The sequence below is a fragment of the Erpetoichthys calabaricus genome, chromosome 12 (genome assembly GCF_900747795.2).
Source record: "Erpetoichthys calabaricus chromosome 12, fErpCal1.3, whole genome shotgun sequence".
Taxonomy (NCBI): Eukaryota; Metazoa; Chordata; class Cladistia; order Polypteriformes; family Polypteridae; genus Erpetoichthys; species Erpetoichthys calabaricus.
In genome coordinates, this window is record NC_041405.2 from 10400626 (window position 1) to 10423439 (window position 22814).

At 41.6% G+C, this 22814-nt stretch overlaps 1 protein-coding gene across 1 annotated transcript; it reads left to right on the forward strand.

The window, feature by feature from the left end:
* Positions 1-1305: 1305 nt before the first annotated feature.
* On the forward strand, positions 1306-21696 carry LOC114661837 (putative zinc finger protein 727). The gene is made up of 3 exons (XM_028815050.2): positions 1306-1987; positions 8422-8925; positions 14060-21696. Exons 1-3 carry the CDS (start codon positions 1462-1464, stop codon positions 14950-14952), a joined length of 1923 nt encoding a protein of 640 aa, XP_028670883.1. The 5' UTR covers positions 1306-1461; the 3' UTR covers positions 14953-21696.
* Positions 21697-22814: the final 1118 nt, after the last annotated feature.

Sequence of the window (22814 nt, forward strand, 5' to 3'; positions counted from 1 at the left end):
TCCTCTCAAATCAAAAGAGGTGGCGGGACGACATTTACAACTTCGCCTAAGGAAGCAAACCGGCTCTGCTCCACAGCTTTGCAGGTCACAATGAAACGGCCCCCAAATAAGAACCATATTCGTAACACGTTTAAGTCATTAATTGTCACATTTCACTGTACTGGTATTTATTTGCATATTTACTTATTTAACTTTGTCCAAAACATTCCTCCATAGATGGAACCTGAAATACTCTTGTCGTTTTCACCCATCAAAGTTATTTAATTTAATTTTGTCTTAAATATTCCTCCATAGGAAGGCTCTGGCAAGGCCTATTTTATGACTGGGGAATCGTGAGTCCTGCGCATGCTCAGTTTGTGACTGTGCGCGTCTGTGCTGGAAATGCTCGAATTTCTGTGCGAAGTGGTTGCTTTAATTTGAGAAGCTTCGAGTTCATCATCAGGCACCTTCTTTTGAACTTTCACCTGTAGACGTGACCCTTGAAAATCTTTGGCTATCATCCGCTCTGTCGAAGATTCACCCACCAAAACATAAGGCTTGCAAAGGCGCACCTATGGAGGAATATTTCTGAAAAAATTACAAAAAAAAAGCTATATACGCAAGAAAAATGGTGAAATGAGATTTATAAATAATAACGGAGTACAAGTTACATTTGTCACAATAATTTTGATGCTTATTTATTTTATGTTAGTGACATACACGCAATGTGAAAAGAGAACTGTCACTTTCACTCGTCAAAGTTGAGAAGGCGGGTTGTACTGCGTACTGACTTGTGATTGGTGAATCATCCCGACAGTGGATGTGCTTTTGGGTTTGGCTTGTATCTGATTCGCACGGTCACAACTCTGAGCATGCGCACGAGCCGAATGCAAGTAAACGTCCAGAATTCCCGTGTGAAGTGGTGACTTTAAATCAAGAAACTCCGAATTCATCGTTAGGTGTTTGTATCTAAAAATGTTAGCTGTGTCACTTGAAAGTTTACATCCCCTCTACCGACGATTCACCAGTTAAAATACAGGACTCGCTAGATCCCTCCCTATCAACTTTGGTTAAAGTGACAGTTCATTTCAGGGTTTATTGTTGCGTGCGGTGTCATTATGTATTTTTTTATTTAATTCAAAGAAATAAGCAAGAAATATTTCATGTCAGTTTTATTTATATTCACGTTCTGTGTTATTTATTGTCACGTTTCACAGTAGTTCTTTTATTTTCGTATTTGTTTCCTTTTTCTGCGTCTCTAATATGAGCCAACTAACCGGAGTGTGTGAAATTCATCTTTAATCCACCAGAGGGCAGTAACAGCACACCGCTGCTGATCTCCATGCGCCTTTCAAACACAGAGGAGAGGCGATAGCCGGAAGTTGCCGTTTCGCCCCGCCCCCAGAGAAGTCTGCACGTGCGCCGTTCTGGGCGGTCCGGTGTGCGCTTGAAAGGCCTAACTGGAGCTGGCGAGCAGGGAAGATGGAGGCTGACGCTTCGTTCGTGGAGCGCACAGTGAGGGAGGCGGCGACGTTAGTCGTCGGTCACTTCTTAATGGCTCTCGAGAGCGAGCCGAGCTGTTCCGCGACCAGACCGTGCTTTGGTGATGACCGCCGCCGGGCTCTCCGAGAGCAGCTGGCCGCCTCGGTGCAGGAGGTACTCCGAGCGGCGGTGGACGGCGTTCTCCGAGAGTTTAGGCGCTTCGCGGACAAGAGGAACACGGCGCTGTGCCTGGAGATCACCGAGAAGGAGCGAGAAGTTCAGCAGCTCACCGAGCGTCTCGAGACCGTGGAGGGTGAACTGAGGCTGGCGAGGCGACGGCTGGACTCTGCACGGGCTTCTCCTCCAAGGTCTCGACCAGCAAACGTCGGGGAGAAGGAGCTCGAGGGTAAAGTGCGTGACACTTGCCCTGAGGGTCTGCAGCTCAGACGGGGCAGTGTGCCCTCCGATTTGGGGCGATCACATCTGAGGAGAGAAGGTTTAGTGGACAGGACGAGCTCCGTAAACGGTAAAGTGGTCGGACTCTAGGGGGTGGGCAGCCTTTGCTTTTGTTCCAACTCGGTGCCCAAGTGGGTTGAGGGACGGTGCTGCGTTGTGACACTTTCACCTGTTGTGCTCCTTCTGCTTTGGTGGGAAGATCTCCCAAAGTGCTAGTAAGGATTAATACTCTGTAACGTTCTTTTTCTCCTTCCCAGGGCTGGGTTAACCATTAAGCACAGTAAGCACGTGCTTAGGGCATCAAGGGAAGGGGGGCACAACAACAAATTTCCATTGCCGGATTTACCATGGACCATATGGTGCAAAACTGCATATGGCACAGCTATAACAGATTCCACAAAAGGGGTTCCCACATTAAAAGCAAAAGTAACATCCATATATACACAAAATAATAAACATTAATACAGTAGTAGTAATACTAGAGCTTAACGATGTATACAAGTCATGGGAATAGTACAAACTTAGAACCTGGTAGCTGTCACATGCTGCACAGAGGCTCACGTGATTGTTCTTGTCGTGGTCACGTCACCTGTCCGTTCAGTCGTCCACTGAGAGGGAGTGCAGCTCATATTCGGTATATGGTGGCGCCCAAATGTTTTAGCTGCTTAGAGCCTCCAAATGTCTTCATCCAGCCATCCGTTTTTATTTCAATTTAATTGTGCACAGTACACACACACACAAAGGGTGAAGGTGTCACCAGATTCACTGTGCTCTTCCCTTTGTTTGCGTCTCCTCAATACAGTGGACTCTTGACTTAAGAACTCAATTCGTTCGCGAGGGCTGGTTGTAAGTCAAGACTATTTTTCCCATAAAAAGTAATGGAAATGCCCTTAATGCGTTCCAAACTGCCCACAGCAACACAATACAAACCTTTTCTATTAAAAAAAGTTAAGTAAATGTGCATAATTTACCAAAAACACCAATAATTTTTTTAATGTACTAACCAAAAAGTTATAAAAATTGCTTAGCCTGCCAGAAACAACAATTTCATACTGTACTCGCCATTTAAGTTGACATCTTTGGCTTGCAGGAAAGAAGGAGGAGGAGAATGAAATGGAAGGTGGTTATTGTTTGGAAGGAGTTTCCTTATACAAATCTTTTTGTAAAATTGTCGAGATGGTGGATTTCGACATGCTGTACATATTAGCGATCGGTCACAGGAACACCACTCTCATATTTCCACACAATTTCCTTCTTCGTTTTGATTGTGATCGCTTTCTTTACTTTCGTTACCTTTGCTTCCTTCCTTAGCTATTATCGAAATAAATTATATAAATCACTGCACTGACCGAAATTACGTCCACAAACACACACATCTGGGCTCCGACTGACGCTTACAAACGCTCTCGGCTGTTTGTTTACAATCACACAAGTGGATACACGTGACCGCATTCAGGTCGTAATGCAAAATGTTGGTCATAACTCAAAACAAAAATTTTGGTCGTAAAGCAAGTTGTTCGCATGTCAGGCCGGTCGTATATCAAGGGTCGACTGTAGTTGCCGTAGAGTTTATAAACCGAACTAGAGAAAGAGCCCGTTTCGACAACGTAAGATGAAACGGGCACAAGTGGAATAGTAATAAGTAAAAGCACCACAAACCTGATAGAGGTGTATTGAATGAATGTGTAATTGAATCAGAATGCGTAATTAGGCCTCAAGCTGTAGTCGAAATCGCCTTTCAAGCCTCTAGAGCAGGGGTGGGCAAAGTCAGTCCTGGAGGGCCGCAGGTTTTTGTTCTAACCCAGTTGCTTAATTAGAAAACAATGCATGCCAATAATTTAATTTCATGGCTTGTTGCTGCTTTAACTCTGCCATGTCAGGTCATTCTCATATCCTAGATTTTTTTTTCCTTTCTAAGGGAATCCTTTAAATGATTTGAAGGCTAAAACAGATGACTAATTCTCAGTCCTTCACTTTTTTTCTCTTCAATTTCCTTCCAAGTATTTAATAAAACCCAATAGTGCATGATACATACACACAGGTGTAAATGGAAACAAACTAAATGGAGAAATACTGGTTTCTTTTGTTGTTTGTATCTTATTGCTAATAAGGAGCAATTAAAAAACAAAATACAGCTGTTTAAGACTACAATAAGCAACAAGGATTCAAAATCTTACCAATTGAGACAATTAAAATGAAGCAGAAGTGTTACTTGACCAATAAGTGCTTCTTATTAAGCAATTGGGTTTGGAGCAAAAACCTGCAGCCACTGTGGCCCTCCAGGAATGTCTTTGCCCACCCCTGCTCTAGAGCTTTAATCAAAGTCCATCCATCCATTGTCCAACCCGCTGAATCTGAACACAGGGTCACGGGGGTCTGCTGGAGCCAATCCCAGCCAACACAGGGCACAAGGCAGGAACCAATCCCAGGCAGGGTGCCAACCCACCGCAGGACACACACAAACACACCAAGCACACACCAGGGCCAATTTAGAATCGCCAATCCACCTAACCTGGATGTCTTTGGACTGTGGGAGGAAACCCACGCAGACACGGGGAGAACATGCAAACTCCACGCAGGGAGGACCCGGGAAGCGAACCCAGGTCCCCAGATCTCCCAACTGTGAGGCAGCAGCACTACCCACTGCGCCACCGTGCCGCCTTAATCAAAGTCGCCTTTATCTTTGAATTTTTGCGGTCGTACATCCGCCGCCTGACACGATGTTGGGGTTGGATATTGGTTGAAGTCGCCTTTCTCTTTGAATTTTCCCGGCCGTAAATCTGCCGCCTGATGCGATGTCGGTCTCGTAAGGTTTTTCGGGCAGCTGCGCAGAAGGCGACTGTGCATTCGGCTTCGGATGGACGTGAGTGAGTGAGTGAGTGAGTGAGTGAGTGAGGAGGCTGGCGAATTATGTATTTAGATACGGGAATGAAAATTGAGCTAAAGAAAACGCTAAATGTCAGAGTGGATTTGAACATAAGCTGAACGAGCCTCGGGCCTCACTGTCTGCAGAGGCACCTCCAAATGATTTTTATTTGTTAAGCCTTACTTGTGCGTTTTTAAAGTTCAAAATGAAGCAACAACCCAGCAAACCCCCCCCCCCCCCATGGGATTTTTATGCCCCTTGGCCACTGGCAGATTTAGACTTAGTGAGGCCCTTGGCTGTATAAAGCTGGGAGGCCCCTTGTTAAAAGCAGCTAAGTATTTAAAGTGAACAACAGAATTTTTTCACATGACTACATTTACCTGTTACATATTTAAAACTACAGAACACATAAAGAGCCAGAGAAAAACATCCGAAATTTTGTGAGGCCCTCAGCTGTAGCTCGTTTAGTTTCTGCCTACACTCGGCTCTGATCTTTGGCGATGTTCTTACCAAGTTCAGTTCTTGTTCTCGGTTAACAATCGGCAGACAGGACGTCTACAGTTTTCCATTGCTTGGAGCATCAGCGTGCCAGATCAGTCCTGCAGGGGTCTCGTAATTTGTACGTTGGCAGGTAGAAGAGCGCGAGTGAGCAGAGGACTTCAGTTGGCAACAAGAGTAGCAAAGAAAAGTTGCTGGAGCAGAAACTTGGAGCCTCAGAAATCTGACAAATACGAGGAGGCCATTCAGTCCAACAAGCTTGTGCAGCTAAGTGGTCTCAAAATCTCACCTGTAGACGTCTTAAAGGTTCTGAAGGTTTCTGCTTCCAACACATTTCTTTGCTTAAAAAGACGTTCTCATCCAAAGCAAATTACTAAAGAGGTGAACATGATGAAGTAAAAAGCATAGCTCAGAAAAAGAAAAATGTAGAGAAAGAGAGAGTTGAGGAGCACACAGTGATCCAGCGCATTGCTGTACCCACCAACTCAAGATCCCAGATTGGGACCCGAGTGCAGCCATGTCGACGGGTGACCCCTCCGCACCACACGAATTCAGATGGAATGGAACCGTGGGAGGTTTCTTCTGGTGGCTGGAGTGTCCGGTTTATCCCTGCAGGCTGGAGGGCCTACTTGCAGATTAACGTCACACCAGGACGGAGCTATTGCAGGTTAAGGGCTTTGCTCGAGGGCCCAACGGAGTAGAGTCACTTCCGGCGTTTACGGGATTTGAACCGGCAACCTTCCGATTACCGCCACATATGTTGTGTGATGGTGATTTAGATGTATGTCTCATTTATCGTGATTCCTGTTAAAATGAGTTTGGTTTATGTAGCACTTGTTTTTCCATACAGTCCACACCATCCAGTTGCGTTTTGACCAGTACAGGGTTCTGTTACAATGTTTGAAATTTCCTTTATTTTATTTTATATTTGGAGCATAGAGAAACATCAGGGATTAAATGTGTTATTTGTTTAGTGAGTGCCATCTTTTTTTTTTTTTTAGTGTTTAAGTTGAGCTCTGGAAGTTTATCAAATCTAAACGCATAATCGGGACATCAGCCGCACACATTCTCTGTAGAAATGCGTTCCTTTTGGTCCGCTCAGTGTTTTCCGCGTCTGTTTTCAAGGCAGAATGTTAAATGGAGGGAATATGCGTTCAAAGCTCCCACTCCACACGCCAGGCAGGTCGGTCAGTCGCCTAGACCTTTGTGCCCGCGGTTAAAGTCGTTGGGCCGATAGCCGTTTAGAAGGCTCTGGTGAAATGGCTTCCATCCATCAGTCCATTTCTTGAAGAAGAATAATAATAATAATGATGGTGGTGGTTGGGGCAGTTCTGGCTTTTCACTCACTCGCTCGCTCGCTGCCTTGTGCCCTGACACTTCTGATTGTACACCAGGACCAGGTGTTCAGCTTTAGCGATTTACCCCACGTGGACACTGGCAGTGAATTCATCTCTAAATTTTATGTTGAACTTCTTTTTAATGTGTGTGACTTTTCTCATCTTATTATTATATCTGTTTCGCTTATCAAGATGTGCAGCAAGGGGAAAAACCTGTGGCAGTAAGATGGCCATGCTAGGAACTACGTAATCAATTAGAGTGAACTTACCTACGCTATCTGTCTAAGGCAGGTTGAAATCTAAATCAACGTAGACCTCAGAGTTAAAGTTTGATGTGCGCCATGCAGTGCATGTGTCGGTGTGATGTGCCATTTGGTACAGCATTTGTAACATCAGTGTTGATGTTTGTGATGCACCGTCTGTTGGAATGAGAGAGACACTAATCAAATGAACACACAAACATTTATCCCTTTTTTTTTTTTTTTTTTAAGAGTGGACAATGTTTTTGTTGCATCAAAAGCCCAAACCACAATTGTGAATGATATCCTGCTGAAATGGCGTTTGAAGTTAACGTAATACAATGCCATGGCATAAAAGGCCAGCTAAATGTAGACATTCTTAGTAAAGTGTGCTGTGGTTATCTTCCCTGGGTAATAAGGCCATATTGATTATTAGTTAAGTTCATATAGAAGATGATGATCCCTTGTGGCAACCCCTAACAGGAGCAGCCGAAAGAAGATGATGATTATTCGTTAAGTTCATCTTTACATATTTTATATACAGAGTTCCACATTTGGGATCTTTTACCAGCAATACTTACTTCTACAGCACATCTTCGTAGAGGGTGTGCAGCTCGAAGTGCTTTACAGGGGTGTCCAACTCCAGTCCTGGAGGGCCGCAGTGGCTGCAGGTTTTCATTCTCACCCTTTTCCTAATCAGTTTTCACTGCTAATTAACTCCTTTTTCCTTCATTTCAATTGCTCTGTTTTTAAGGATTCAGTCCCCTGAATTGATTTGTTTCTTCATTAAATGACAGCCAAACAGAAATGAGACGTGAAACGAGCCAACAGATGACCAACTCAACTGGGATTTCAAACTCCAACCAATTTCACTCCAACCAGTCTCTTACTGAGAAGCGGATTCTTGCTGTTAATTAAATTCGTTATTTAATTCAGTGGCTTGTTGCTGCTCTCATTCTGACACAGCAGACATTTCCAAATTTGTTGATTTTTCTGTTTTTTCTAAGAACACCAACCAAATCTTTTCATGACTTGAGAGATCAGCCTTTCTGAGACCTTCACCTTCATTTATTTTCAGATATTGTGTGATGGGCACGGGTGAGCTGGTCATATGGTGGCTTGTTTGATGTCTCATTATTGTTTGGCTACTAATTAAGGAAAAAGAGACCATTAAGGGGCCTGAGTCAAGTTAATAAAAACTAAAGCAAAAGAAGTTAATTAGCAGTAAAAACGGCTCACTAATGAAGAAGATGGTTAGAATGGGGGTTCCTGCCTTGTGCCCTGTGTTGGCTGGGATTGGCTCCAGCAGACCCCCGTGACCCTGTGTTCGGATTCAGCGGGTTGGAAAATGGATGGATGGTTAGAATGAAAACATGCAGCCACTGCAGCCCTCGAGGACCGGAGTTTTACACCTGTGCGCAGACTAAGCCAAACATGTCTGTTGAGGAGTCCCTGTTGTCTTTACTGAGAGTCGCTCATTTGTGTGTGTGTGTCAGATTTAATTTCAGTGAGCTTAATGTAAGCTTTACTCTTTTTCTGTCTTGGATGTTTTTCATGTTTGCAGGCGAAGAAGGAGACGCACCATTCACCACTGACAATGATTTGTGTATCAAGTTGATATGTGTTAAAGAAGAGGTCCAGCACCAGGAAATCTGTATGTCTGACACTGGGACTCCAAATGTGGGCATTTATGACAAAGAGCAGGAGGAAGAGGACGACGACGACGATCATGACAGTTGTGGTAGCTTTGATAAAATCCTCGTACATATTAAAGAGGAGGACAGCAACCAGGAATCCATCCCTAGCCACACAGTAGACTCCGAGGTGGAGTCCATCCACAGTTTAAACAACAACTATTCCGTGCTAAATGCCCTCTCTGTCAACACTACGTTTGATGCCAGTAGATCTTCCCAGTGTGGCTCTCACAGAAGGGGTAGCACCGCGTCTCACTTGCTGGCTGTGAACACTGAGCAAGGCACGTCTGGACTTTGTTGTCCCCAGGAGGATTCTGAGAACAGTAAAGATGGGGATGGGCCATCGGCCTTCGTCTCCAGAATGGTGCAGACAGGTAGGTCAAGGCGTAACCTTTTAAAATGTCTATCTGTTGTAGTACACTGTAAACCTTGCTCTTAAAGCTGTGGTGTGCTGCTCTTGGTAAGTGGAGAGTGGCAATGAAGTAAAAACTGTCCTGTGTGCCGAGAGGTCTGCCTTTTACTAGAAGAAGAGTGTGTGTTAGTGTTTTTTTTTTTTTTTTCAATTGAAACTATGGGGCTTTGCCCCCCCACTTCTCGCTTCGCTCACCAACCCCTGGGCCTGCGCTACACGCTAGCCTCTTTGTGGTTCTGTCGCTCGCATATGGGGATGCGGATGTACAATTTAAACAGATTTTCATGGGAATTGTTACATACGTATAATAGAACTATTTTACATTACAGCAAGTAATTAACCACATTAAAAAATAATAAAGCACAATAATTTGAAAGTAAATTGTTTCATGTATTAAAAGTAATTTGTTGCGTTATACACTTTCATTCTGTTTGGCTTTGAAACAAACAAACACACACACACATTTTTAAACTTACACTTTTACTGTAAAAGTTCAGTAAAAGCAATTTTTTTAATTTCCGCCAATATCGCATTAAATTTTGATTCTGCGTTTGGACTTTCGTCGTGACAACGCAATGTGTAACTGCCCGTGAGTGAATTTCGTTTCTTTCTCTCTATTAAATAAAACGTTTTTGAATGGTTGGCTCTTGAGATTTGTTTTTTGATCTGAAACTGTTAATGTTTTAATATGAATGGCGTATCAAGATCTCCTTTGTTGTCTTATAGATAGATAGATGGAAAGTAGATACTTTATTAATCCCAAGGGGAAATTCACATGTCATGTCATTATGTTGTCCCTGAAGATGTACTACATTACCTTTCTTGGATACGTCCTTCTCTGTTCAGTAATTCGTACGGTGGAAGACCGGACGGTGTTATCGGTTGTAGATATTCATGATTTTGTAAGTTGATGTTTTCATCTTCCGCACCATCACCACCAACTGTTTCAGCAGAGTCTATTGATACGCATTTAACCAATTTGCTGTGTAACCGATCGACATTTTTGGCATTAATTTGTTTGACTTCAGCGTTTCTCTGTGCTAGGATTGCCCGTGTACTCATTTTTTTCTGTTGATAACCCTTCGTGATAAAATTCTTCAATAAGATGTAGACATAATACCTCTTCTTTAATTGGAAACTTAGTGAGAAAAACGTAAATATTTGTAAGAGCTAAGAGAGCAAGAACTGTGGCGGACAAAAGCATTCACACGAATGAGAGGTGAGAAGACCGTGAGTGTGGTGGAATATGGTTGATAGGAGGTCGTGACTTGAAAATATCTCTTGGCCAAAGTCTCAACTCACAGGACTTGAAAAAATCTTCCAAAAAGTCTCGTCTCGTCACAGGATTTTTTTATTTAATAGAGAGATTTGTTTTGTTTTGTTAAATTGTTCACACTTCAGTAAGATATTCATGGTCAAGCACATCCATTGGCCATTCTGCCTAACAAATCCAGCCTCCTGAGTTCAACCCTCACACAGATCAGCATTTTAGAAACCAGATTTCTGTGGATACCCAGATTATTAAGACACAAGTATAAACACATTGTGTGTCTGCATTGGTTCTCTTTCTCCATCTCCGATGTGTGCAGGTAAGGTTATTAATTAGCTCTCTGAGGGGTGTTTGTGATTGGCACCCCGTCTTGGGATGTTTTCCACTTTGTGGGAGATGCTGCCAGTATAGCTGTGACCCTGAACTGTTTTAGATGGGTGGACAGATGGATTAGGTAAGAGTTGAGCTTCAGCCTGTCTCAAGTCTTCGTCGACAGGAGCATCTGTTCAATTTTAATTTACAAATGCATTAAAAATTAGAATTTGTGATTTCTAGCAAGATGCTTTGATGGGCCCAGCAAATATGGTCAGTATCAGACTGAATTAAAAAGCCCAGACAAATGATCCGATTTGCTTAATATTATAGAAATCATTATCCTGGTTTCTCTGATTAAAGAAAAGAAAATCCAATGAGTGATTTGTTTGGTCAGATGTGCTTCAGCAAACCTTTGTTCAAGTAATCCAAAGTCTTCCTTTGATTTTGAATTAGATGTCAATGCATCAAATGGTGGGAAGGCTGTATTATTATGTTTCCTGATTGTGGGAATATTACAGCTTAGTACTATTTTTGTCTCTAAATCTATCTTTAATGCAACTAAATTATGATGTGGGAAATAGAAAACTACCAGGAATACATTTTACTTTTGAGGAATGGAGACACTGCCTTGAGGCTGCCCAAGAAACATTTTTTTTATTTGGATCATAAAAAACTTGCAAGACTGCAAGGCTATTAAGCACACTAGCTAACTTTGCAGTTTCTTATGGACTTGGTAATAGGAGTATTAAAGTTGAAATTGAATTACTTGTTTATTTACCCCATTTTTTGACTCCCATTGCACACCTAGCCAACTGAGAAGGGTTTTTCCGGTTTCTATAAAATTAGAACACTAGACGAGAACAGGCCATTCAGCTCAACACAGCTCGCCAGGCCTATCCACTTATTTTTTCCAAAAAAAAAAAAATCTTGTCGAGTTTTAAAAGTCCCCAACGTCTTACTGTCTCCCACACTACTTGGTAGCTTATTCCAAGTGTCTATTGTTCTTTCTGTAAAGAAAAACATCCAAATGTTTGTGCAAAATTTACCCTTAACAAGTTTCCAACTGTGGCCCCATGTTCTTGATGAACTCATTGTAAAATAAGTCTTGATCCACTGGACTGATTCCCTTCATAATTTTAAACACTTCAATCATGTGACCTCTTAATCTTCTTTTGCTTAAACTGTATAAGCTCAGCTCTTTCAATCTTTCCTCATCACTCATCCCCTGTAGCCCCTGAATCAGCCTAGTCGCTCTTCTCTGGACCTTTTCTAGTGCTGCTATGTCCTTTTTGTAGCCTGGAGACCAAAACTGCACACAGTACTCAAGATGAGGGCTCACCAGTGTGTTATAAAGCTTGAGCAGACCCTCCTGTGACTTGTACTCCACACATCAAGGCGCTATATAACCTGACATTCTGTTAGCCTTCTTAATGGCTTCTTTAAATGTATAGTAACAAGTCAGGGGGCAGATGTTAAGCATCGGTTCTGCTGTCTGTCATGACTGCTGTTTAGTGATGAATGCAACGCAATGTTCATTCTTAAGTGAACATATTCATATTGCTATTGTCTTTTTTTCTAATTTTGCCTTTTTCCTTGTTACATGCAATTGGTTTTTATAAGTTGAGTTTTTTTTGACATTTTTACAAAAATAGAAGACCCAAGAATTAATTTAAACTTTGATAACTTTAACCCAATAAATGAATGAAAAGAGAAATGAAGAGTTCTTTTTTGTGGGGTCTGTATCAATTTAATCTCAATGATCAAGTAAAGAATGATCTGTTTGCCAATGAAAAACATATGTTGACTGATCTTTCCTCAGACCTTATTATAAAAATGTGAAGACTAATTTACTGCTTGTTAAATTTTTGGTAATAAAATCCTAGTGAATGTGGCCTTTTAAATGAATAAGCACTTAGGATCTCCAGTTTCTTTTACATGCTTATGTGAACGGAGATTCTGAAGTGTAGGTGCAATGAAAACACAACATCAAAACAGGCAAACTACGGTGCGATGCCTACGTGAAGGTCATATTTAACAGACTTTACAGCGAACTTTGAAGATTTGTGACGGGCAGAGTCAGCATATCCATATTATTTACATCTAATATGCCCGAAACATGAAGCAGGTTTTATTATTGGGTCTTTTTACATTGGTAAATGCTGTATATATGTACATGTATAAATAGTTTCTTGATTTAAAATGTTTATCTCAACTGATTATTCTGTAATTTCCTTTTTTTCTTTCCATAGGGGTCCCACAGATTTAATGTTTATTTTTTTTTAATCTAGGGCTCTGCAGTCTAAAAAGTACAAGAAACACCAATCTCTGCGTAAAGTGGTGTATTCCTTTGTGTTTCTTGATCTACATCTGAATAAAATTTGTTATGATGCTGTTATACGATTTTATTTTTAACGCAGGGATGCTTCAATCTGGTTTTTTAGGCTAATATCGATCACCATGTTAATAGAATTTGCCAGTTTTTTGATTTTTTTTTTTCTTTATAATTTTAAATTTTTATTTCAATAAATTCCTACATAACCAGATGTGTAATGGCATTATCCACCAAGCTAAAGTGGGTTTTTTTTTTTTTTTTTTTTTTTTGCAGTAAACTGCCAACCTGTTCATTTTTTATTAACAAAATTAATTCTATAGGTTTTATGTTCAGTAACCATAAAAATATTAAAAATAAGTAATCCCCTTAACATGTTTAAAATTTGTAGACAAAACCTGGAATGCATATGGCTCAAAAGAAACTCAAATGCTTGTCATAATTACAATTAAGCCTCAATTCTAATAAAATGTTCAGTATGAATTTACAGGGCATATTCTTGTTCTTCATCACTTATATGAGTAGCTGTACTAAACACGAGCTTTAATTAATTGACAAAACCAAAAAACCTTTGAACTTACTAATTAATGCAGCTTCTCTTTTCTATTTTCTTCCACTCCAAGGTCCTCTCAATGCAGTGGATGACTTCTCAGATTCCCCTTTCGTTAATTTGTTGCTCCAGTGTCTTACAGGAATTTCTGGCAGCAAAACAATTCGTACTCTTCCTCCAATACCGTAATACTTTATGTAAAAACATTACAGCTAGATTACTATAAAGCTTAGAAAAGCAGATTCGGGGGAAAAAATAAATCATTTGAGGTCGGCCGTCTTCACACACATTTGTGTTCTACCTTATTTCTTCTTATCCTTTTTTAATTATATTTATATTTTGACACCGCAGGGACTGCACCTAATTTTGTTGCATTTGTTACAATGACAATAAAGATATTCTGATTACCGATCAAGTCACTTGAAGTGAAAATGGTCCATCTTAGATGGACAGCTGATCAGTCACGTATTACAAGTTTAAATTATCTTTACCTGTACTTGTGTTCTAAGCTAAAAATATGAAACCTGTAGCCATAAATGTGTTTTCTCTGTAAACCCTGAACTTAGATATTTGACAGTGGGAACAATTAGTATGAGTGGGTGATTATTATTATTTTTTTCTTTTCTGAATAGATTCAAGAGAATATTCCGCACATTTCTCTCCACATTCAAAAGCGGACAATGAAGATTGGCAGTCAAGACAGGGTAGTGTTAGAGACTCTAAACAGCACAGTGCAATGACCTCCGGAGATGCTGCAGAAAGCTGCCAGTGGATTGAATATATCGTGACAGAGTCGGGAAGTGACTTAAATGTATCTGGAGCCATTGAGAATCCCCGCCGAGTCGATGCTGGAAAGCGGCCATACTCTTGTGATGTTTGCGGGAAGTGCTTCAGATGGAGAGGCGATGTTCAGAAACATAAAAAAATACACACCGGGGAGAAACCGTACCCCTGTTCTGAATGTGGGAAGCATTTCAGGTGGAAAGGAGATGTTCAGAAACATAAGAAGATTCACACGGGTGAGAAACCACACGCTTGTGATGAGTGTGGGAAGCGTTTCATCAAGAGAAACCACCTGATTCGGCACCTGAAGACTCACACAGCAGATAAACCATACACTTGTGCGCAATGCGGAGATATGTTCCGATGGAAGTTATCTTTTCATAAGCATCAAAAAATGCACGTAGTCGAGCGGCCCAGCTGTTGCTTGGCTTGTGGAATGAAGTTCTTAAATAAGCAAGATTTCTTGATCCACCAGCAGAGTCACAGTGGGGATAAACTGCATCCTTGCCCCGAGTGTGGTAAACGGTTCAAGTGGAAAAGTGACGTTAAGAAACATTTGAAAGTTCACACCGGGGAGAGACCGTACGTCTGTAGCGAATGCTGCAAAGCGTTCACCAAAAAAAGCCATCTAAACAGGCACATGTTCATTCATTCAGAGATCAAGCCGTACACTTGCAACGAATGTGGAAGTCGGTTCAAAGGGAAAGTCACTTTCGAGAAGCACAAGAAAACTCATCTGTGAAAGGAGGAGGAAGCAGCAGCAGCACCACTGAGTGTTCAGGTTCAGTTCTGGGATTGGCTAGACTCGTAGACGGCTCCAAACCTTCCTTCCGTTGTGGGAATTGATGGGAAAATTGCTGATCTGATTGTATGTGTAAGTTTTACTGTCAGTCCTTTAAAGTGCATTTGAGACATAATCAGAACTTTGGATGAGAAGCTGGAGAGTAACAGAAGTGTACATGAAACATCCAAGATCTGAAGGTGTAGTCTAAAATAACACTTACTGTTCCCAGCAGCTGCGTGACGTTCCGCTTCCACGTGACATTGTGATTTACTGCTTTGTAGAAACAAAAAAAAGCTTTTGCGTTACTAGCATGCATAGCTGTGTAAAGTAGTAAAGAGGCTCAACAGTTATGTTTTTAATCTTCGTTTGAGTATATCCCTTATTTTATAAAATCTGTACAATTCCCACAAATTTCTCAAGTACCTTCAAATGCAAAGCAAGCTTTTCACCCTGGTGTGTGAACCGTTGTGAGCTATTTGTAAATGTGTACACGCCATCGCTCAGATGTGTTTGAAATGATTTATTTGTATTACCGTTGGCACATCGAGTATAAGGCGGGTGTGACATTTTGAGTGCGTGACTCTGAATTTTTACATCCTCGTTCACATAGAAACAGAGGCAGGAAATGAACAAATTGTTGTGGGAAATTGCCAAGTGCAGCGCTCCGGGATACTTGAGGGTCGTTTGCAAAATGGAGGTTGGCTTGATCAGTGGCAGGCTGTCGATTTGCACTTCCCTTTTTTTGATACATAAGGGTGGCATTACGGTTAAGGTTTAGGACTTGAGGCCCTGAGGTTGTGGGTTGTAGTCCTGTGTAACACTGAGCAAGTCACTTCACCTGCCGGTGCTCCAATCACAGAAACAAAAGAAATGCAGCCCATTGTATCTCACGTGTTGCAAGATTCCCTGGATAAAGGCATCGGCCAAATAATAATAATAATATGCTGAGACAGCTTGAAAACAAGATGTGAGCATCGAGATATTAAAACTCCTTCTTAATAGTGTTTTAAAAAAGAAATAAATAAAATCTGTCACTGGAGGTTGAAACATCTTCCCACATCATTCATCAGAAATATAGTACAGTATATACACACAAGATCTGTGGTGACCCGCGGGTCCTGCAGTCAACCAAAGGTGAATACTGGAAATCATTCAAATGAGGGGGTCACACAGCCTAAGATATTTGGAGTAAGAGGTCTTCTAACTGGCCAAGCAGTATTGTGTGTTTGTATGTGTGTCCTCGCCAGTTTCCATCGGCTGGTATTGGTGAAGTGGTTAGCGCTGTACTCTCATGGAGCCAAAGCTCTGGTGCAGAGTTTGTGTGGGCTTCCTCGGAGGACTTTGATTTTAATCCAATGTCCATGAAGAGACATGGACCAAGTTGGCCTGGAGTTGAGTGAGTGTACATGCATGTGAGTGCGGCCAGGATAAGCCCCCCTCCGTCCCGACCGCTACCCCGTGACCCTGAAATGATTCGGGCAGGTTTGAGGGTATTCTGTCAACTGCTACTACACTGCCTTAGCTTTACAGTCGTGGGATGGTAGTGGCATTTCTGCTAGAGATGATCAACGTCACAGTTTAAGATTGAAGTTTGTCTCTGGTGTGAAGGATGCTTAGTGCAACCTGCATAAGGTCGTGTAAAACGATCGAAATAACTAAATGAACAGATCCGTCTGGCGAGTTTGATGGAGGCACAGAGTATTCAGATTATGACAATACAGCAGCCCGTGCAAATGAACTGTGAAAATCAAAACAATATTAAAATTTGCGTGCAGATTTTTCCCTACTCGGTGTTCATCAGAAGTGGCATTTTTAAAAAGTTACATTTGTGTGTGTGTGTGTGTGTGTGTGTACATATACACACGATGACGGCTATACAGCCCAAACATTCTGTGTTTCACCTTTTCTTTTCAGCACTGAATTGAACATTTAACCCTTGTTTTCATATATACACAAAATATACTGGAGAGCAGGATGGTGGTGCGGTGGTAGAGCTGCTGTGTCACAGTAAGGAGACTGGGGGTTTGTGCTCCCTGCGTGACGTTTGCATGTCCTCCCCATGTCCTCTGGATGCCTCCCACAGTCCAAAGATCTGCAGGTTAGGTGGATTGGCAACATGGAATTGGCCCTAGTAGGGGTGTGTGTGTGTGTGTGTGTGTTCACCCTGTGGTGGACTGCCTCTTTGTCCACAAATTGTGCCTGCCTTGCCCCCCATAATTGCTCAGTTAGGCTCCAGTCCCCCCTCAAGCCACCTTCAGGTTAAATGGGCTTAGAAAATGGTATGGGCATTGCTAAATTGGCCTTTCTGAGCAAAACTTTGTGTGTCTTCACCCTGTGATGGACTGTCACTCTGTCCGGGTGGTGGTCCTGCCTTGTGCCCGACACTTGTTGAGGTGAGCTTAAGTGGCCTTGCTCTGGATGAGCAGGTTTAGTTAAGAGATATATATATAAAAATATGGGGTGCCAAACAGGCAATTACAATGATTTTTGGAATATATAAAGTCAGCGTTGGAATATATAAAGTCATTCCTGAATATATAAATTTAAAGTCAGATTATATTGATATTGATTGAAACGACTCGGGCACATTTTTAGTAAACTCAATGAGTTCCTAATATAACGTAATGAAATAAGTTAACAAAAACATCTTCAGAAAAATAAACACTGTTTAGTTAATTTATTCAAAATTATGTATGTGCCTGGCATTTTGAACACTTTTTATTTATTCTTTTTGTAGGGGTGCATTTTTGGACAAACCTCACAAGCCCAATCGACTTCTCTCGAACTTTACCTTTCACTAGTACGAGTGAAATGATGAGCACGGAAATTAGAGAATATTTGATGGAACTAGACAATTTTATTTGTGAATTGTCTTAATTTTATATATTCGGGAATGATTTTATATATTCTGACGTTGACTTTATATATTCAAGTTTTGACTTTATAAATTTGGGAATGACTTTTATATATTCCGCTGCTGACTTTAAATAATCAGGTTTTGGTGTTATATATACAGAACACTGACTATATATATTCCGAAAATCATTATATTAGCCTGTTTGGCACCCCATAAAAAATATATATATATAATTTAAAATATGTATGTGTGTGTGTATATTATATGTATGTAAGGTTTTTGTTGGATCCATAGTGCCAGGTGTACAGATAGAGTCCAGTGACGTTTTTGTTGCATGTGCTAATCATCATGCAATGCCAATGTGCCAGGATCAGAGAGTAGAACCTCCTTACCTCAAAACTTCAGTCTTCCTTAACTAGTGATGAGCAAAACAATTTGATTTTGCAGTAACACATTGTGAGTGTCCATAATGTTAATATGAAATACTTGAATAGATTTTCCTGAAAGCCCTTTGTCAGTCGGTTGACCACATTCTCATCTTAAGACTTGCGCTTGGTGGTCCATCAAACGTGTCCGTCACTGATGCCCAACAGCCAATCGAAGAGCAGATTGTCGGTGCTTTTTAAAGTACAGAAAATATAAAGAATAAAACACAGCAGACAACGTAACACAAGTGTTTGTTCTGACAATATCAGCCTCAAATGTTCTCTCATTTTGATGATTTTTTTTAACAATTTAAAAATAATGTAAACGTTGGACAGCCCGCCACACATTTGTATTTCTCTGTCAAATTTTAACCGTTGGTGTTTCTTTATTTTGAAGAAGATGCAATGTAAATAAAATTGAAAAATAAAAGTAAGCCCCCGCTGAGCTCTGACATGGCCTTCTAGCAGTGCTTCTAAAAGCTGACGGCCTTCACCGTGTGAGAGTTGTCCTGCACGTGTTGACATTGGGTGTGCAGGGGAGTTAAGTGAAGGCTACATTTTGCGTTAAAGTTCTGTTCAGACGCAGAGCTGCCCTCGAAGGCCTACGACTGCTGCATTGTGGACTTGCAGGGAAATTAAAACCGGAAAGCCGGCCATACAAATGCACCCTGCCGGTGGAGTTGGTCTGAACGCTGGCACTTGTGGAGCTGAGCTGATGCATGTGTGAGGCAGCCTTTTGTTTTTACTGGGGGTTTCAGTCAAGTTGTATTTAAACGTAAGGCCTCAACTGTAAATGTGTATTACTTTATTTTTAAAATGACTTCTTCATTTTGTTTTTTGTACTGTACTGAGTTAGTTTTACTACTGTGACTGATTACGTGGGCCACTGTGTTTTAATTTATTGTGCTTAGAAAAAAATTAAATATATGCATACCTGTGGGTTTAATTTATTTTTATGGATTATTTGAAAATTGTATTGGTCTGTACAGCTTAAATTTAGGGGTTATATATTAGTGTTGGATTAGTATCAAATTTTTCACTTCAATTGATTCTGTAAAAGTCCTTAAAAACACTACGCCATCTTAAAGGGTCAGCATAAATAAACTGTAATGGCTGACAATGGAAGCGTGCGTACGGTCGCTGAGCTTCAGGTTTGGAGGATGTGCAGGTCAGAAGGACAAGTTCTTAAGTGACACAGGTTTGTGTTATTTTGTGGACCCGGCCTTACCCACTAAGGAGTTCCTTATCTGTGCCACAGCTGCCCAGTTATTCTGGGTTCACATGCAAACCCGGTAACTCTTTGGAGTTTGTGTGTGTGTGGACTTTCTCTGGGTGTTCCATTTTTGTTAGTATGCCCCACATATGGGATGTCAAACTCGTATCCCTGGAGGGTTGTAGTGGTTGCAAGCTTGTATTTCGAACACAAACTTTATCAGCATCCAGTTACTAATGCTAAAGGCACAGACGGTGACTTCCATTTCTGTTGTTTCATTTTGTCAACGAGCAGCCAAACGGTAATGAAATGCAAAGCCAACCTGCAGATACAGGCAGGTCTCTAAGCATTTGGCCAGTGACGCCATTTTCATAATTTTGGCCCTGTACACCACCACAATCGATTTGAAACCAAGCAGTCAAGTGTAGACTTTCAGTTTTAATTTAAGGGGTTTAACACAAATATCGTATGAGCCATTTAGAAAAGACAGCCATTTTCATACATGGTTCCCTTATTTTCAGAGGCTCAGAATTAGTTGGACAAACTACCATATAATGATTTGGTTGAAAATCCTTTCCAGTCGATGACTGCCTGAAGTCTGAACCCCTGGCCATCTCCAAGTGCTGGGTCTCCACCCTCCTGATGCTTTACCAGGCCTCTACTGCTGCTGTCTGCAGGTGCTGCTTGTCTGCTGAACTCTGTCATCCATTTTGTCTTCAGTAAGTGACATGCATGTCCAATTCGGTTGAGATGAATTGATTGACGTTGAATATTCTACCTGTGGTGGGCTGGCGCCCTGCCCGGGGTTTGTTTCCTGCCTTGCACCCTGGGATTGGCTCCAGCGGACCCCCGTGACCTTGTAGTTGGGATATAGCGGGTTGGATAATGGATGGATAGATGAATATTCTACTCGTTTTCCTTGAAAATCCCTTGGTTTGCTGTCCCAGTGTGTTTTGGCTCCTTGTCCATCTGTACTGTGAAGTGTCGTCTTATCGGTTATGCAGCATTTTTCTGAATCAGAATACGGCCCTGGACATTTCAGAATTCATCCTGCTACTTCTGGCAGCAGTTACATCATCAATAAACTCGAGGGACCGACTTACATTGGCAGCCATGCGTGATCAGGCCATGACACGGCCTCTGCCATGTTTCACACATGATGATGTATTCATCAGATTGTGAGTCGTTTCTTCTCTTCCCTTTCCTACATTCTGGCACATATTGATGTTAGCTTCCTTTGTCCAAAGAAAATTGTTCCACAACTGGACAGGTTTTTAAAAATTATTCTTTCTGGTGAAATCTAATCTGCCCTTCCTATGCTTGTGGTTTGCAGTCTTTTCTTCCATGTAGACTTTGGCCATGGTAGGTCTACCTCCCAGTGAGTGTTCTTGGTTTGGTTAAATGTTGTGAATTGGTGGTTCTTCTGCAATCATCCAGCAGAGCGGTCATCTGTGGTTTTCCAGACCTTCTGGTGTTGCTGAGCTCACCAGTGTGTTCCTTCTCATTAAGAATCTACCAGATGGTTGATTTGACCACTCCTGGTGTGTGTGTCTGCTATCTCTCTGATGGATTTCTTTTGTTTTCTCTACCTAATGATTTTTACTTGCATGGATATCTCTCTGGACCTCATCTTGAGAGATGACAGCGCCAGCTCCACACTTGGAGTCTACTTCAGCCCTTCTACATGCTTAATGGCTCATGAAGTAATGAGGGACCTGCTTCCACCTGGCTATGGAACAGCTTTTGAGTTGAATGTCCATATACTTTTGAGCCCCGGGAATTGGGGTGTATAGGCAGAGAAATGGCTGTCATTCCCAAACAGCTGACGTGACATTTTTGGTAAACTTCTTAAAGTAAAGCTGAAGCTGTACAATTAAATCCATTGTGCTATTGTACAGAGATAAAATTATGAAAATTGTCAAATACTTATGGGCCTGACTATAGATCTCATTTGCACCTGTGTCTTTTATATAATATCTGTCTCAATAAAATCTCTTAAAAAAAATAAATAAATAAAGGTCTGAAATAGTGTTCTGTTCTGCCCCACAAAATATTTGGTTGGTGATCTCGGCAAAAGGAAAATCGGGCAGAATAAGGTCACTAATTACTGAGCTCAAACAATCTAAGATGCAGGTGCTAGTAGGAGATGTGGACAAAGTGAACACCCTGAGCCAGTTTTTAAACCGGTTTTCTTCTCCCACTGCCACCTTTTTCCAATGGCCAAGCCCTCACACCATTCCTACTTCATCCTTCAGTATGTGCTGTCCATAACTGTTGACCAAGTGAGAAGACACCTGAGGAGACCACACTCAGGAAAAGCAGTGGGAGCAGATGGGGGTCCGTCCTCGAGTTCTTAAGGTCTGTACTGACCAACTTTGTGGTCTCCTCTTGTCACCTGTTCAGTATGTCTTTGAGGCTACAAAAAGTGCCACTTCTTTGGAAACAATCCTTCATTGTAAAGTGGGAGCCTTTTCACCTAACGATTAGAGCCCAGTGGTACTTGCTTCTCACCTCATGAAGACCTTTGCACTGTATGAGTTATCGTTGTGGAAGACCACCTGGACCCAGCACAGTTTGCCAGTCAGACCAAGATTGGAGTGGGAGATGCAGCCATCTTGATCTGCTCCACAACACTTGACAGCACTGTGACGATTATGTGTTTTGATTTCTCCTGGTCCTTTAATGCCATCAATGTTAAGGGGGTAAACTCTGAGATATGCAGGTGGATGAATGAGCCTGTGCTGTCCTGCATGATGGACTGACTATCTGTCAGGCAGCCTGCAGTTGGTGAGATTCAACACGTGAGCAGAACAAGGAGCAGGCCTGTCTGCTCATCTTTGAGCTCTACACCTCTGACTAGAAGAACAGCAGGTCACTTCTCAGAGGATGTGGAGGACATGTGCATCTCAATAAATAAGAATATCATCAAAAACTTAATTTCAGTTATTCAATTCAAAAGGTGAAACTCCTATATTCTAGAGATTCATTACACACAGTGATATATTTCTTTTCATGTTGCTGATTATGGCCTGCAGGTAATGAAAACTCAAAATTCGGTATCTCAGAAAATTAGAATATTAAATAAGACCATTAAAACAAAATGATTTTTAATACAGAAATGTTGGCCTACTGAAAAGTCTGTCCATGTAGGCACTGAATACTCGGTCGGAGCTCCTTTTGCATGAATGACTGCATCAATGCATATGCGTGGCATGGAGGCGATCAGCCTGTGGCACTGCTGAGGTGTTATGGAAGCCCAGAATGCTTTGTTCGTGGCCATCAGCTCGTCTACATTGTTGGCTCTGGTGTTTCTCACCTTCCTCTT

What these genes read in the sequence shown, in the direction of transcription:
- LOC114661837 (XM_028815050.2), top strand. Translation starts at nt 1,462, where the DNA reads ATGGAGGCTGACGCTTCGTTCGTGGAGCGCACAGTGAGGGAGGCGGCG. An exon ending in CAGGACGAGCTCCGTAAACG is followed by an intron (nt 1,988 to 8,421) that starts GTAAAGTGGTCG and finishes TCATGTTTGCAG; the next exon opens with GCGAAGAAGGAGACGCACCA. An exon ending in CTCCAGAATGGTGCAGACAG is followed by an intron (nt 8,926 to 14,059) that starts GTAGGTCAAGGC and finishes TTTTCTGAATAG; the next exon opens with ATTCAAGAGAATATTCCGCA.